The sequence below is a fragment of the Mucor mucedo genome (genome assembly GCF_025094135.1).
Source record: "Mucor mucedo strain NRRL 3635 chromosome Unknown EV154scaffold_233, whole genome shotgun sequence".
Classification (NCBI taxonomy): Eukaryota; Fungi; Mucoromycota; class Mucoromycetes; order Mucorales; family Mucoraceae; genus Mucor; species Mucor mucedo.
Genome location: NW_026252517.1, coordinates 20,413 through 36,792, shown reverse-complemented (window position 1 = coordinate 36,792; position 16,380 = coordinate 20,413). Strand labels below are relative to the sequence as shown.

The following is a 16,380-nucleotide window of genomic DNA, read 5'->3' as shown; positions in this document are numbered from 1 at the left end:
ATCTGTAATATAATAATTAAAAAACCAAAATCATCATTAAAAAGACACTATAGACTTACATCAGCATCTGAAGGCATACCAGCCCACTTGGGGGTGTAGCGGAAGCCAGCCAACTTGTTACTTTTGGATAAATCTATATTTTGGGAACCCGATCAGAAAACCATAATTCTTCCTTTACTGCGAACCTTTTAATTCAGCTTACCTAAGATACGGTTTTTCACGTACATCATAGTTTCTTCGTCCGTGTGACCTTGTAATGCCAGAAAATCCACAACTTCTGAGACTTTGAAATCGGCATTGTTCTAAAATATAAATGTTAATATGTCAAAATTTCTCAATCCATGTCATTATTCTTACGTTAAACCCAGGGATCACCAAGGAGAGGGCAATACTGACAGAAGGTGACTTTACCAGACTTTGGTTCCTTTTAGCAAGAATAAAATCAAAGTGTTCAATCGCTTTTGCCAAGGGTGAAAATATTTTTTCGTACAAGACCTTCAAAAAAAAGAGTTGATTAACATGTCTCCAAATAATTTATACAATCACACTTACGAGAAGAAGTCTGTCATAGAACATGCTGGAACAGCGATTGTTGAATTTAGTCCAATGTTTCTTGAGTTCGAGAATCTAAGTATTGTATTGTTAATATATTATTGATCTATTCGAGTATCTATTCATTCTTGTGTTTACCTGTTCGATTCTAAAGTCTGTAATTACTTTTTCTGTTCTGTTCAAATACCACATGATGCGCTCTCTTTGGGCAGATGGTCGAAGAGGGGGCCTAATGCATGGTACATACTTTAGCTTCGGTACTGCAATGTTAAATTTATTGCTTCTGGGAACTAATGAATTGGATAAAGCCGAAAAGACTCTCTGTGGTGAGATTTCAAAAGAAGAGTTAAATCCTGTCTTAAAGATGCTTGTAAGGCTTGGTGCACAAGAGGTTGTGCGACTGGAAACAGAAGTACTGGGAGCAGGAATACTGGGGGCGGCTGAAATAGGATTAATGACTTTCTCCCTGATAAAGTTTAAGAAGTCCGCAAACATATGTTTTGATAGTTGTCCCTTTGCAACGGGTGTGGGCGTATTGGGTCGAACAGGTTGTTTTCCCAATAAGAATTCTATACGTACATGAATATGTTAGTCTTTTTAATAAAGATATGTCTAATCATTCAACGTATATTACCATAAAATACTGAATGTGCTGTTTGAAAAAAGTTTTTTGAAAGAGGTCCAGGTTCTGAGCAGTGATGTTTAATAAAAAAAAGTTACTTTCTCAATGTTTCTACTTACTGAAAAAATAAATGTCATAAGGAACCTTAACTTTAGCAATGTACGGGTTGATCGTTCCTTTGTAAATTGACCAAATATTGTAAATGCAAAGAAGAGAAAGCAATATTTCTAAATGGGCTTTGATTAGAACCACGCTTTAGTAATTCAATTATTCATACTCTTACCTAAACATTGAATTAACATCGCGTCGAAGACATATGTGAGAGGCCAAACGTTAAAAGAGAAGATCAAATAATTGAGTATGACCATGGCCAGTAATACTGCACCATTAGTTTGCACAATACAAGCGTTATAGGACGTGTAAGGCATAACGAGTTATATGGATAAAAAAAGAAAAAGAAAAATTCAAAGCGTGTTTATTCTATTTTTTTTTTTAAAAAAAAAAAAAAAAAGTTACTGTTCATTTTTGCAGTGTGTGTGTAACGAGTACGTTCTTGCATGGTCACACAAGAGTTACTCAAGACATTTTCGTCTTCTGGGTATTGGAAAAATCAAAAGAAAAATTGCATGGCTATGATCAGGCAGTGTAATGTTCCGACATAGTTTTTAACTGTTTCTGCAGCAGAGATCAAATGGAATGAGCTTCTTTGTGTTTTGAAAAAAAGTTGTAGATGATGATATCATGACGAAAGAGCAAGCTGAAGAACTAACGTATGAATAAAAGGCACGAGTATTACAATCTGATCCAATCACGGCTGCCAGATATTTTGACCATCAGTTTAGGGAATTGAAAAGAACATGGGTGGATAAAGAAGGGCTTTTTGCTGGCTTTATGATTAAAAAGCACTTTTTCAAGGTCGATTGGGGGGTATTTATTTACAGACTTTCTAAATAGGTTCCCCACATGTACACATGTTAATATGGTTGAAGGATGCACCCGTATACGAAGACAAAGTATGCAGTAGTGAAGATGAAGTTGTGTCGATTAAAGAAAATATCTGTAGATTTTCTGACACTATGATCACTTGCAGCAAAAAAGTGGGACGGAACAGCTCACCATGATGATAAATCCAAAAGTTCAGATAGTACATGGATATGGTCTTATTAAAACAAGACAAACACCACAAACACACCAGCACTTGTAGAAGAAGACGAGGAGGTAACACCATAGTATGTACATTTAATATTCCATTCCCTCCTATGTGCTAAACAGTAATTATGGAACCTTTGGAAGAGAATAAGCATACAGTAGATAATCTTAAAAATTTGCGTCTTCTAAACTCTCGTATTTCGGCCTATTTGAACGATAACTCAAAAACGTTATCCGAATCCGAAATAACAATACAAGATTTTCTAGATGTAGTGGAAGCACCTTCCTGCGAAAAATATCTTTTAGCTTTGAGAGTCTATTTGAAAATCAACAAAATCTACATTCAAAGGGCACCCAATGAAATCATGGTCAACAGCTATAACAGAAAAATCTTGAGCATGTTTAGATCCAACATGGACATACAGTGTGTTCTCGATCCATATGCTTGTTGTACTTACGTATTGGAGTATACAAGTAAGGCAAACCGTGGGATGAGTGAATCAATGGAACAAATATATATCAGAGAAAAGGAAAAGCCAGATGCAACTTCTTTTGCTACTCTACGATCATTAGTTTTGACGTACTACAATTCAAGTAAAGTATCTGCTCAAGAAGCAGCATACTGTTTACTTGGTATAAGAATGATTGAAGGGAGCACCGTTACTGTCTTCGCTCCCACTTCAAGGCCTGAAAAAGGAACTCATATCTTGAAAGGAAAAGACGAATTGATCAAACTTCCCCCCTGATTCTACTGATACTTTTGTACATGGATTGATTGAATACTATGTTCATAGACCAGACTCATTACAATCAATTAATTTGGCTCAATTTTCTGCCTATTTTGATATAAGTCTTAAAGACCCAACAAAAAACGTCAACGCAATGAAAACAACGATGATGATGGAGACGATAGCGAAAATGAACCAGTTTTAAACCTCGATAATGACGAACCTTTACAATCAGACCAACTACTTGCTGACCCCGCTGGTAAAGTCTTTCGATTAGAAAAGGATTCTGGCTTTCTTCGTCGACAATCAAAATCCAAAGTTATAAGATACTATAAATTCAATATTGACAACAATCCAGATGATTATTTCAGAACATTGGTCATGCTTTATTTTCCTTGGATTAATGAAGAAGAAGATTTGCTAAACGTGGATTGCAAGGAAAAATTTGACTCACATAAGGAAGAAATTTCTAAAACCAAAAAAGAGTTTTGTTCTATCGAAGATGATACACTTGACAATTACATGGAGAAACTCATCAATGAACAATGCAGTTATAATTATGAAGTTAATGTGGAAGGTGAGGAGGGCGAGGAGAGTCCTAGCAACGGAGCAGGTGAATTCTTCGACTTTGGCAGATACATTACTGACATTGATGATTTGAGCAAAGGAAGTTATTACCGTAGCAGCAACATATTTGATGATTTAAATAATGAAATTTCTCGTAACAACAATAATCAGAAAACATACTTGGAAAGAATCTCCCGACCTGATAGGCTTAGTAAATCTGGTTTTTACAGTCTGGTATCTCAGCTAAATCATAAACAGCGTGAATACATAGTGCATGTTGTTGACCATATCCGTTATAATGGCAACAGAACTAAAATTCGTATATTTGCAGTGATAATGAAAGAACATTTGATCCATTTTTTTATTTTGTAACTGGTGGTGCAGGCGTCGGTAAAAGTATGCTCATTAAGGCTTTGTACGAAGCTTTGTGTATCGATAGAGATCTTGATATGAATACTCCGTCTGTTCTTTTAAGAGCACCTACCGGGAAAGCTGCCTTCAACATTCAGGATCAAACACTCCATGGAGCATTTCAACACACAATCAGTCAGTATGGAAACGGTGATGTTAACCGATTATCAGCCGATGTCAGTCATTCAATGTCCGTGTCTCTTAAAGATTTGAAGGTCCTGATAATTGATGAGTTTAGTATGGTTGGAGACATCATATTTTTTGGATTGATAAAAGATTAAGAGATATATTCGATGGATCACTTCCCTTTGGTGGTATATCAGTAATTGTACTTGGTGATTTCTATCAACTTTCTCCAGTAGCAGTATCACCTTTGTACTCGACAAATCCATATCTTGTAGCGTTTGGTTCACGGATATGGAACTTTTTTGTGGTCCATAAACTAGTTCAGATTATGAGACAAAGAGATGATTTACGCTTTCCAATAGCTCTTAATAGTATGGCCATTGATGAAATGACTCCGGCTGATATTCAATTGTTTTAAAGCAGAGTCCTTCAAGTAAGCGCTTCGGATTTGGAAGCATTGAAAGTAAATCGCAAGCAATTCCCTGTTGTACCAGCCGAATCCCTAACAATACACAAAACCCAGGGTGGCACATATAAAAAAGTTGTAGCATATGATGTTGGTAAGCACAAAATGCAGAGGTCATTGGTATAGGTAAAGATAATGTTTTTAAACCACCCAAACCTTTATCAAAGAAAAACAAAATGATTTATATCATGATGTCTAACGTTAGCCTAGCATTATACTCCAACCAACTTTTTTAAACCTTACAAAAAAGGAGCATTTTCAAGTTATCTCACATAATGTACAAAGTCTCCAGGCACACTTGGATCAGATCGTCAATGACCCCGTATATCTATCATCTGATGTAACCCTCCTCAATGAAACATGGACATTACCAACAGTTAATTTTGAAATTCCAGATTTTAAATTGGTTTCGGCTGTTAATTGTATAGATGGTGTACGTAAGCCCATAGGCAGTTGCTGTTACGTCTCCAGCTCGATGTTAGGAGATCATACTTTTTCAACAAGGCTTTTAACAGTAACAACTCCTCCTCCTCCTCTGTAAGTGTGTCAACTGTCACATTTAATTCTAATCTGTACTGTAGCATTTATGCGTCTCCAGATCCTTGCCAAAACCCTGGCCTACTGCTAGAAGCCTTAGAATTTATAATTCAACATCTATACATATTCATTGTAATTCCGGGTGATTTCAATTTTTTTTTTTATGTGATGGACTTCAAATTTGACACTTGATGAAAATTCAATGGATAACATACAACAATCACCTTATTACTCACACTAAAATTCTTTGTGATAAATCCTCTGGATTCCGTGTATTTTCACTAGCTGTACGTCTGCTTCGTACTTTTTTTTTTTTTTTTTTTCGCATGTGGTTGAATGTCCGCACGCATCTCCATATGATCTTTTTACTAGGAAGCATACATACTCATCAAACACATTTACTAGTGATGATCCACAACTCACGTTGCACCATACAGTTGCAGCTTTACTAGATAAAGTGGCCCATTCTTTATGACTACTACAAACCCAAAACTATTCTATCTATCAAATGCAATGCGTGATTTTTGATAGGCGATTATGCGAATCGATATCGATAAAAGGCTTGATTCAAGGCAATCTAAAACGCATCTAGCATCTTTCGCTTATGTCTCTGAAGTGTAAATATACGTAGTCTTACTTTCGTATGGCTGTAATGATATAAATGTATAAAAATGTAAATGACAGTAGCTGGTTATAGAGATTGATAGCCTTTTCTTTTGTTTTTTGTTTTATTAAATTATTTTTAACTGGTCTTTTTAAAGATCTCCCAGTGGTCCAACCTAATAAAACATAATCAGTCAAAACATATTGTACTTAATACCGAATAAATAACTTACTCTGGGGTTAGATATACATATGTTAAAAGGTATTTAAATATGTTGATGGGGGGCTAAAATTGAAAGTTAGAATATTGCGTAAAGATTGTTATTTGATTACTTACAGGCACAAGCGGGGGAATGGCCATAGGTTCCTTGAGGCTTAAGTAAACCTCTAACGCATGCAACAAGATCTGTAATATAATAATTAAAAAACCAAAATCATCATTAAAAAGACACTATATACTTACTTCAGCATCTGAAGGCATACCAGCCGACTTGGGGGTGAAGCGGAAGCCAGCCAACTTGTCACTTTTGGATAAATCTATATTTTGGGAACCCGATCAGAAAAACATAATTCTTTCTTTACTGCGAACCTTTTAATTCAGCTTACCCAAGATTCGGTTTCTCACGTAAATCATACTTTCTTCGTCGGTGTGACCTTGCAATGCAAGAAAATCCACAACTTCTGAGACTGTGAAATCCGCATTGTCCTAAAATATAAATGTTAATATGTAAAACTCTCTCAATCCATGTCATTATTCTTACGTTAAAACCGGGGATCATTAAGGAGAGGGCAATGGTAACAGAAGGTGACTTTACCAGACTTTGATTTTTTTTAGCAAGCATGACATCAAAATGTTCAATGGCTTTTGCCAAGGGTGAGAACATTTTTTCATATAAGACCTTTAAAAAAAAGAGTTGATTAACATGTCTCCAAATAATTTATACAATCACACTTACGAGAAGAAGTCTGTCATAGAAAATGCTGGAGCAGCGATCGTTGAATTTGGTCCAGTTTTTCTTCAGTCCGAGAATCTAATTATTGTATTGTTAATATATTATTGATCTACTCGAATATCTATTCATTCTTGTGTTTACCTGTTCGATTCTAAAGTCTGTAATTACTTTTTCTGTTCTGTTCAAATACCACATGATGCGCTCTCTTTGGGCAGATGGCCGAAGAGGGGGCTTAATGCATGGTACGAATTTAAGCTTGGGTGCTGCGATTTTAAATGTACCGCTTTTGGGAGCTACTAAATTCGATAAACAGGAAAAGACTCTCTTTGGTGAGATGTCTAAAGAAGAGTTGACTCCTGTATTAAAGATGCCGGTAAGGCTTGGTGCACAAGAGGTTGCGCGACTGGGAACAGAACTACTGGAAGAATGAATACTGGGGGCGGCTGAAATAGGACTAATGACTTTCTCCTTGATGAAGTTTAAAAAGCCCGCAAACATATGATTTGATGGTTGTCCCTTTGGAGCGGGTGTGCGAGTATTGGGTCCAACAGTTTGTCTTTCAAGTAAGAATTCTATACAAAAATGTATATTTTAGTTTTTTTAATAAAGATATGTCTAATCATTCAACGTATATTACCATAAAATACTGAATGTGCTGTTTTAAAAAAGTTTGCTGAGAGAGGTCCTGGTCCTGAGGCGGTAATGTTTAATAAAAAAAAGTTATTTTCTCAAGGTTTCTACTTACTGAAAAAATAAATGCCATAAGGAACCTTAACTTTAGCAATGTAAGGGTTGATCGCTCCTTTGTAAATTGACCAAATATTGTGAATGCATAACAGAGAAGCAATATTTCTGAATGGGCTTTGATTAGAACCACGCTTTGGTAATTCAATTATTCATACTCTTACCTAAACATTGAGTTAACATCGCGTCGAAGATATATGTGAGAGGCCAAATGTTAAAAGAGAAGATCAAATAATTGAGTATGACCATGGCCAGTAATACTGCGCCATTAGTTTGCACAATACAAGCGTTATAGGACGTGTAAGGCATAACGAGTTATATGTATAAAAAAAAAAAGAAAAAATTTCAAAGCGTGTTTATTCTATTTTTTAAAAAAAAAAAAAAAAAAAAAACGTTACTGTTCATTTTTGCAGTGTGTGTGTAACGAGTACAATCTTGCATGGTCACACAAGAGTTACTTTGCTAAAATGTGGAAGAGCTGTCATGCGTCCTGACTTGGCCCTGTACATGGATCAAAAATTTCTACTCAACAGAATGAGTTCTAATATTAATACCATTTTGAGAAAACGAGGCAATGCTGCAAGTGATGGTATCCTTTTTACAGCTAAGGATGTTGACAACGAAGATTATGTCACAAGGCTTTTAAACCGGGATCAAGCATTCAAGACGTTTTCGGGAGTTCGTTCATCTTCTGAGTATTGGAAAAATCAAAAGAAAAATTGTATGGCTATGATCAGGCAGTTTAATGTTCCGACATTGTTTTTAACTGTTTCTGCAGCAGAGACCAAATGGAATGAGCTTCTTTGTGTTTTGAAAAAAAGTTGGTGATGATGATATTATGACGGAAGAGCAAGCTGAAGAACTAACGTATGAATAAAAGGCACAAGTATTACAACCTGATCCAATCACGGCTGCGAGATATTTTGACCATCGGTTTACGGAATTGAAAAGAACATGGGTGGATAAAGAAGGGCCTTTTGCTGGCTTTATGATCAAAGAGCACTTTTTCAGAGTCGATTGGGGGGTATTTATTAACAGGCTTTCTAAATAGGCTCCCCACATGTGCACATGTTAATATGGGTTAAGGATGCACCCGTATACGAAAACAAAGTATGCAGTAGTGAAGATGAAGTTGTGTCGATTAAAGAAAATATCTGTAGATTTTCTGACACTATGATCACTTGCAGCAAAAAAGTGGGACGGAACAGCTCACCATGATGATAAATCCAAAAGTTCAGATAGTACGTGGACATGGTCTTATTAAAACAAGACAAACACCACAAACACACCAGCACTTATAGAAGAAAACGAGGAGGTAACACCATAGTATGTATATTTAATGTTCCATTTCCTCCTATGCGCCAAACAGTAATTATGGAACCTTTGGAAGAGAATAAGCATACAGTAGATGATCTTAAAAATTTGCGTCTTCTAAACTCTCGTATTACGGCCTATTTAAACAATAACTCAAAAACGTTATCTAAATCCGAAATGACAATACAAGATTTTCTAGATGTAGTGGAAGCACCTTCCTACGAAAAATATCTTTTAGCTTTGAGAGTCTATTTGAAAATCAACAAAATCTACATTCAAAGGGCAGCAAATGAAATAATGGTCAACAACTATAACAGAAAAATCTTGAGCATGTTTAGATCCAACATGGACATACAGTGTGTTCTCGATCCATATGCTTGTTGTACTTACGTATTGGAATACACAAGTAAGGCAAACCGTGGGATGAGTGAATCAATGGAACAAATATATATCAGAGAAAAGGAAAAGCCAGATGCAAATTCTTTTGCTACTCTACGATCATTAGCTTTGACGTACTATAATTCAAGTAAAGTATCTGGTCAAGAAGCAGCATACTGTTTACTTGGTATAAGAATGATTGAAGGGAGCACCGTTAATGTCTTCATTCCCACTTCAAGACCTGAAAAACGAACGCATATCTTGAAAGAAAAAGACGAATTGATCAAACTTCCCCCTGATTCTACTGATACTTTTGTACATGGATTGATTGAACAGTATGTTCATAGACCAGACTCATTACAAGCAATTAATTTGGCTCAATTTTCTGCCTATTTTGATGTAAGTCTTAAAGACCCAACCAAAAAACGTCAACGCCATGAAAATAATGATGATGATGGAGACGATAGCGAAAAGGAACCAGTTTTAAACCTCGATAATGACGAAACTTTACAATCAGACTAACTACTTGCTGACCCCGCTGGTAAAGTCTTTCGATTAGAAAAGGATTCTGGTTTTCTTCATCGACAATCAAAATCCAAAGTTATAAGATACTATAAATTCAATATTGACAACGACCCACGTATCTCTTTCTCTGAAGAGATTGCTCAACTGAGTCATAAGCTTGATTGTTGTATTAGAAATAAAGTTATTGTCCTATAGATAAAAGCCTTGGTCCCGAAGATCACCAATTGCCATAAGTTGAACTGTTTCTTTGACAGGACCAAAGTGGTCCAAAACATTTCGCTTTAATTCGTCTTTTAATTTGATTGCATTTGTCAATATATTCTTGACAGATTCAACTAAAGAATCTCAAGTTTTAGTCATTTGTAAATGATGATGGTTGTTTATTTCAGACATGTGTAGTTATTAGAAGTGTTGGAGTAAAAGGTTTTTATTTATTTATTATAGCATTATCGTTACCGTTCAAATTTCTTTCTACATGACGTAGAGATTTTTATTGCCCCACAATATTACTTACCTAATAAGGGTTGGATGCATCATGCGTCAATAAATCTGTTTTCCTTTACTTAACATCATTGAATAATTTCTACATAATCTCTAATCCCACTTCGAGCTCTTCTGTTCCCACTCGTAAAACGGTTAAATTGACAACCCGTTTACATCCATGTCCTACCTGCAACAGAGAATTTAATTTTTATCAAGATTTGAGAAATCACCGCAGAATCCATTCTGTTAATGATTTGCTGACACAAATGAGGATGCCAAAGGTGCATTATCTATTAACAACAATGATCCAGTGGCGTACTATTCTATGGATGCAGTTAGTGCTTCTCCTATGCAACAAGAAACACCAGCAGGTAAGTTTGATAAAAGTGCAAGGTATATGACAGAACACTTACTTCAATTTGTTGGGTAACATGTAACAGTCCACAACGACCAAAGAGATTTAGATGAAAGATTTCCCTATTTGACTGAATTTAGGTGTGAAGAAACCGAGGGTCTTGCTCATGTTTACAATAATGGTGGTATAAGTGGGAATAGCTTTATCAAAGCAGATTTTTTTTAGTATCCAGCTTTGACAAGAATGAAATTTCTCAACCGGGATACAGAGAACTGGTAAGATTGATTAATACGGTTATTGGAGACCACGATCAAATAATGGAAGGTATACATACATCATTACTGTGACAACTCCTGTTATCTAAGCATACTATTAAAAACGAAACAGAGCCATGTGCTAAAGTATCCCAGGGTGATATTATCAATGCATTAGGCAAGTCTAAGTCGACTATTCGAGGTTATGAAGTATGAAACTTGTAAAAACGGATGCACGCATTTTGTAATTGACGGTGATGAGCGAAGTTGTCCGCATTGCAATGAATTCAGAAACAAGAATCAGAATGCCAGGCACCTGCAATAACCACCACCATCATGTCCGTCGGTTATATGCTTTCACAAATGCTTGCAGAAACAAAAAAGGAGGGACCTTATGCAGTATAGAGTGAACAGGGAAACAAGTCAAGTTGAAATTCGTGATTTTTTCGATGTTCAAGATTACAAGGAAGTTGTCTATTCAATGAGTTCACCAATCCAGATGATATTCCAATCGCTTTCTATACTGATGGTTTCGCTAACCGCACCAAACAGATGATAATTCAAGCGATGATCCACGCAGTTACCTTCAACTTCTACCCTTATATTAGTCATTTATGCCTTTCCTGTAAAATAATAATATAAATTAATATTACTCCTTGTTAAAAATTCAGATGCATACTTGCTACAACTAGCCATATTGCCAGGTCCAAAAAAACGAAAGGATTTGGATTTGTTTTTGATGCCTATTATTATGGAATTGAAGGACGTCTTGGTTCATCGGATGATAATCAAACAAAATGAGGAAAGGTACACCTAGTATTGGCTTCCGGCGACATTCCTGTTGATGGCCGATATGGCACATGTGGGATCCCACACAATTCCGGTCGGCTGCAGATTTTGTGGAACTAAAGGACAGCAACAGACAATCGACATGAGTGGGATGACCTTGGACGATAGTTTCGCATCTTCAAGACCTTCATCCGATTTCAAGCAAAGCAATCCTGTAAGCTAAAATTAATTAGTTAACTACTATGGTTGTAATTACATTTATTTAAATGTCAAGGCTACGAACATATATCAGTCAAGCATCTTCAAGGGATTTCTTTCGTTTTCGGGTTCATAGCTTTTTTTGCATTGGATAGTTACATTTGATAACTAGAGGTATTGGTAAGCTTGTGTACGATTTCATCATGGTGGATATTTCCAAAAATAATGCTTTTTTGTTCAATTGTCGATCGGATCCAGAGTAAAACCTGTTACCCTTTTTTCATCCCAAGCCCAAGTTGATAGAAATAGGCAACGCCATTAAGCACTTCAGAAGATACATACTAGTATTGTTCCAGAGTAGTTTTAATAACTTGGATAGCCAGAACAGATGGGACTCGTGCCGTAGATTGGCTTGCCTTTCTTTTGTATGTTGTTTCAACATTAATCATCGTACACCTTCCAACCCAGAGCTCCAAAATGCAATCATTTCGCTGGTAAAAGGGTGTGGTCTTGCATTAAAATGGGAGGTTCAACAAACTCTGACCAGAATGGAAACGTAAGTAAAATGAAATAAGGATGCTTGCCATAATACTTTGTTACTCACCCCCTTTATTCAACCTTCTACAAATGATTTCAAGACTTGCATGAATTTCTTGTTGAACAGATGGGTCATAAGAACCTATCGCGTGCCGTATTTCGACCAGTTCAAGACTATTTAATCCATATTCTGCTTATTATCAGAAAACAAGGTCTTCTACGTGCTTACTCTTCAAGATCCATGTAGCGTACTATAAGAAAATATTCCAAACTGATCAGATCTAATAGACAAAGTGAAAAAAACCCTAGTCATATCATCGAAAAAATTGCACTTCGGGCTTGTGTTGAGATGGTTATAGATATTGAGTACCTCTTAAATTTAATCGCAACAAGACCGTATGATGGTGAATCAAGCTTTGTTGATAACCCAGACGATACTGAGGGAAGTCAATTGTGGGAGCCTTTTTGACCAGTCGAGTTATTGTCATCGAATTTGTTGATGGAAGGTGTTGAATAAGAGGTGATCATGAAGGCTTCAGACAAACACTACCGACACCCGCTTTCTGATCTACTGTTGACACTAGACAACTATACGATTACAAAGACTGCACGCATGTGGAAGGGATCGGCTGTATACGTGACTCAAATTTACAGATGGTATACAAAAAAAGTGTCGCGTGGAAACCAGTATGTCATGTTCTACAGTCTATATCAGAAGTTAGTATCATGCGATAGTAGAACGTAAATAGCCAACTCACTGCTCTTTTAATAGTTTACGAAAGGTGACGAATCAATAATGGTTTGTTGGCTCCGTTGTTTTTATTTTTCGCACAAGCCTTGAAATGGACAGAAGCAATTCTTGGCCATGATGGAGGTAATGAGCCAACATGGTGCTTCGACCCGTCACACGTCGAGCCCAGTGGTCAAGATGATGTCACCAACACAAACGCCCAAATATGCTGCTATGTGTTTGATTCTGACAAACAGGCATCTGCTGGTAGATGTAGTATGCTGTAGATTGTTGATAATTTTTTCGTCTTTTTATCTTGTAATCCGTTCGCAGGAATGTAATAAACCTTACATATGTATACGTGTCTTCATGTAATGTCTCAACAAGGATGGTATTATTAGGGTGATTGAGAGATAAGAAAGTAAAAAAGCGAAGAAAAATGTTTTCGGTTTTCTAAAAAAAGAAAAAAAAAGAAAAAAAAAAAAGAACAGCTTCCATGCAAGATTAATAGAGAACTTTTGACGGTTTTGAAAAACCTCCAACTAAACAAACGTTCCCTTAACCTCCCTGTGCATTTTTATAAAAAAAGACAAACATAATGACACTCGGGCATATCAATATTCGTTGTTCAAGTATGAATATTTACATCTCACTTCCTATTGGCTATTGAAATTGAATATCCCTACATTGGCAGTGCTGATGCACCATCCGTTATTGTGAAAGTTTTCTCATTACATCACCTGAATGTACTCAATCTTTTTTTTATCCAACAGAATAATATGGTGTATAATTTACTGGTGAAGGAGGAAGTATTAAATGCATTTTGTTATTGAAAATAACCCATAAGATTTTTTTATGTTTAAAAAAAAAATTATTTCACCTGAGAATCAAATAGCCTGTGTCGTGAGACTGAGTCGCACTGCCAAACCGATAGTAGATAACTCTCCTTATCTACTACTACTGTGGTACAAGCTGCCAAAGGGAGAGAAAAAAAGGGCGCGATGTAACATTATTTATAAGGATTCAGTGATGGTATTTTCCGGTAGCGACGGTGCCAAAAGCAGTGAGCTTTTTTAATATGTATATTTAAAAAAATGATTTTGTTGGTAGCATTTAAAGATGGTAGAGCGTTCGATCCATCGATCCATCCAGCTCAGCTCAATTTTTATTTTTTTTATTTTTTTTATTTTTTTTATTTTTATTTTTTCATGCATGGATGGATGAATGCATTAACAGGGACATATAAAACAAAGGGATGGATACTTTGGCTTGAATGATGAAAGAGAAAATTACGTCCGGGAAGGTCAACTTCAGCGTATCAACCGCATCCATTAAAACCATGGTGACGGTGATGTAAATTCAACTCCTAATGATAAAGCAAGAGATCATCAAAGTCTCGGTATGATCCAAATGTGTACATATCGCACTACCTGATTTAGGAAGCGATTGGCCTAACTACCCGTCAACCATGGCCAATGCCTATTAAAAAGCGATTGATCTCTTTTGTATGTAGCCAGATTTTTCAGCAATGTCTACTGAAGATACACTCATGTCACCGCTTGGATATTTCTTCGTTGTTATAGCTTGTAACCATAGGCTTGGAAAAGATGCAGTTTTTCCCTGCGTTAAATTTTCTTTATGGTAGGGATATAGCGCTAGTACGGATTTAGATGTAGAAAAGCGACAGTTGTTATTAATTTACAAATGTGATAGTGAGTACCAGACTTCAATTAATCAGCATAAGCTAACTATTGTTTATAAAAGAAAGAAGAAAACAAAAGTGTTCTGAGAGTGATTTTAAAGGAGATACAAATCCAGTAGTATACCATGAATGAGTAAATAATACAGTGCTTTTAGATGTAAAAGCTAAATCGTTTTTTCAATGAGCTTCTACAAAATTTTGTGAAAAGATAGATACAAAAGGTAACAGACAGCGACGAAAAGAGGGGATATTACCTGGTAATAATTATATGATGGTTTTTATTGTTTTTATGCATGATCGAACGATCTGTTGGTATATCTGCCACTTGAAGCACTTATATGAGAAACTATTAAGGATTATTACTTTTCGACTGTCCAGCTTAAATTGTGTAATTATCAGCAGGCTCCAGATAATATATGGTGTCAATATTGGTTTATGGGCAGTTTCTTGGTATCCTTTCCCGATCTTGACGCTGTCATTGATTTACCTGTCATGATCCTGTTACACCTTATGCCACAAATATGCTTTATGAGTAACCAGTGCTCAGACTCAATATTTATCATTAAACTGTCAGCTCTTTAAATCCTTTGTCATGATCCACATAAGCTAAGATTAACTTTTGTCATTGCTTATTCTTTTATTTAATTTCTTGTTTTTCTTTCTCTATAAATATAGTTGATAAATTTCACTTCTCCCAGTTTTCTTTATCAGATATATTTCATAATCATCTTCTCGTTTCTTTTCTCCCTTTTATTCTTAAATAAATAACCTGCTCCAAGAAGCTATTCATTCTCTGTCCTGTCCTGCCTGTCTCGTTCCTCCCTCATTCCTGACATTACCAAACATGGACGTTCGTTTTTTTTTTTTTTTTTTTTTATTTTTTATAAAATTCATCACATCAATGGCTATATGTGTAGGAGACTAAGTAAAGCCTTATGAATAAATCACTGCTTTTTATCCATACATAGCCAAAAAAAAATTAGCTTTCAAAAAGAGATGAAATTCCAACATTGTACGCATATTTGGAACCAGAAGTTTGGGAATGTCGGTACGATCTTAAAGGCGCGGACTTTAAAAAAAAAGAAGGCTCCTCCAATCCAATTCGATTGGCGCACCAGTTCCTTGGACGCTGGGGCGCGCAACCTCAAGAGACCGGCGAGCCTTAGGCAGTGGTTGACGGAAAAATCAGTTACAAGAGTACATTGTATCACGTGATTTATTACCTTTTATGGTAAATAAACCCAGAAGTAGCTCGCCACTCTGCATTATGTTTGTTCTAGAAATGCCACTTGAAGCACTTATATGAGATACTATTAAGGATTATTACTTTTCAACTGCCCAGCTTAAATTGTGTGATTATCAGCAAGCTTTAGCTAATACATGGTGTCAAAAATCGTACCTACGCAAAGATACACAGCATCATAGGTGGGTATGATCAATATACTGGCAAAAATCCATCCAAAATCCGAGACATTTACAGTGAGATAACCATAAAAGTTTAAAAAAAGACGTCAAAGGTAAAAAAAAAAAAAAAAAAAAAAAATGTGGTTTTTATTGCTATAAGGAAACAAAATGGAGACTCACTAGCCAGTTTCAGTAAAGAAAACTGCCCAAGTGCAACTGCGAGTATTGCTTTTTGTAAAAGAAATATTTACTC

General features: G+C 36.0%; 2 protein-coding genes across 2 annotated transcripts; both read left to right on the top strand.

Annotated features, from left to right (window-relative positions):
• The first annotated feature begins 10,084 nt into the window (after nucleotides 1-10,084).
• EV154DRAFT_607906 (uncharacterized protein) lies at nucleotides 10,085-11,280 on the top strand. The gene is made up of 5 exons (XM_051607639.1): nucleotides 10,085-10,529; nucleotides 10,599-10,697; nucleotides 10,739-10,837; nucleotides 10,901-10,977; nucleotides 11,059-11,280. The coding sequence occupies exons 1-5, from the start codon at nucleotides 10,484-10,486 to the stop codon at nucleotides 11,170-11,172; spliced, it is 435 nt and encodes a 144-aa protein (XP_051450669.1). The 5' UTR covers nucleotides 10,085-10,483; the 3' UTR covers nucleotides 11,173-11,280.
• A 3,110-nt stretch (nucleotides 11,281-14,390) lies between these two features.
• On the top strand, nucleotides 14,391-15,305 carry EV154DRAFT_488256 (uncharacterized protein; the record flags this gene model as incomplete). Its single annotated transcript, XM_051599078.1, has 4 exons — nucleotides 14,391-14,420; nucleotides 14,667-14,733; nucleotides 14,786-14,841; nucleotides 15,102-15,305. 4 exons carry the CDS (start codon nucleotides 14,391-14,393, stop codon nucleotides 15,303-15,305), a joined length of 357 nt encoding a protein of 118 aa, XP_051450668.1.
• Between the last annotated feature and the right edge of the window lie 1,075 nt (nucleotides 15,306-16,380).

What these genes read in the sequence shown, in the direction of transcription:
- EV154DRAFT_607906 (XM_051607639.1), top strand. Translation starts at nt 10,484, where the DNA reads ATGGATGCAGTTAGTGCTTCTCCTATGCAACAAGAAACACCAGCAG. An exon ending in TCATGTTTACAATAATGGTG is followed by an intron (nt 10,698 to 10,738) that starts GTATAAGTGGGA and finishes GATTTTTTTTAG; the next exon opens with TATCCAGCTTTGACAAGAAT. An exon ending in CGACTATTCGAGGTTATGAA is followed by an intron (nt 10,978 to 11,058) that starts GTATGAAACTTG and finishes CAATGAATTCAG; the next exon opens with AAACAAGAATCAGAATGCCA.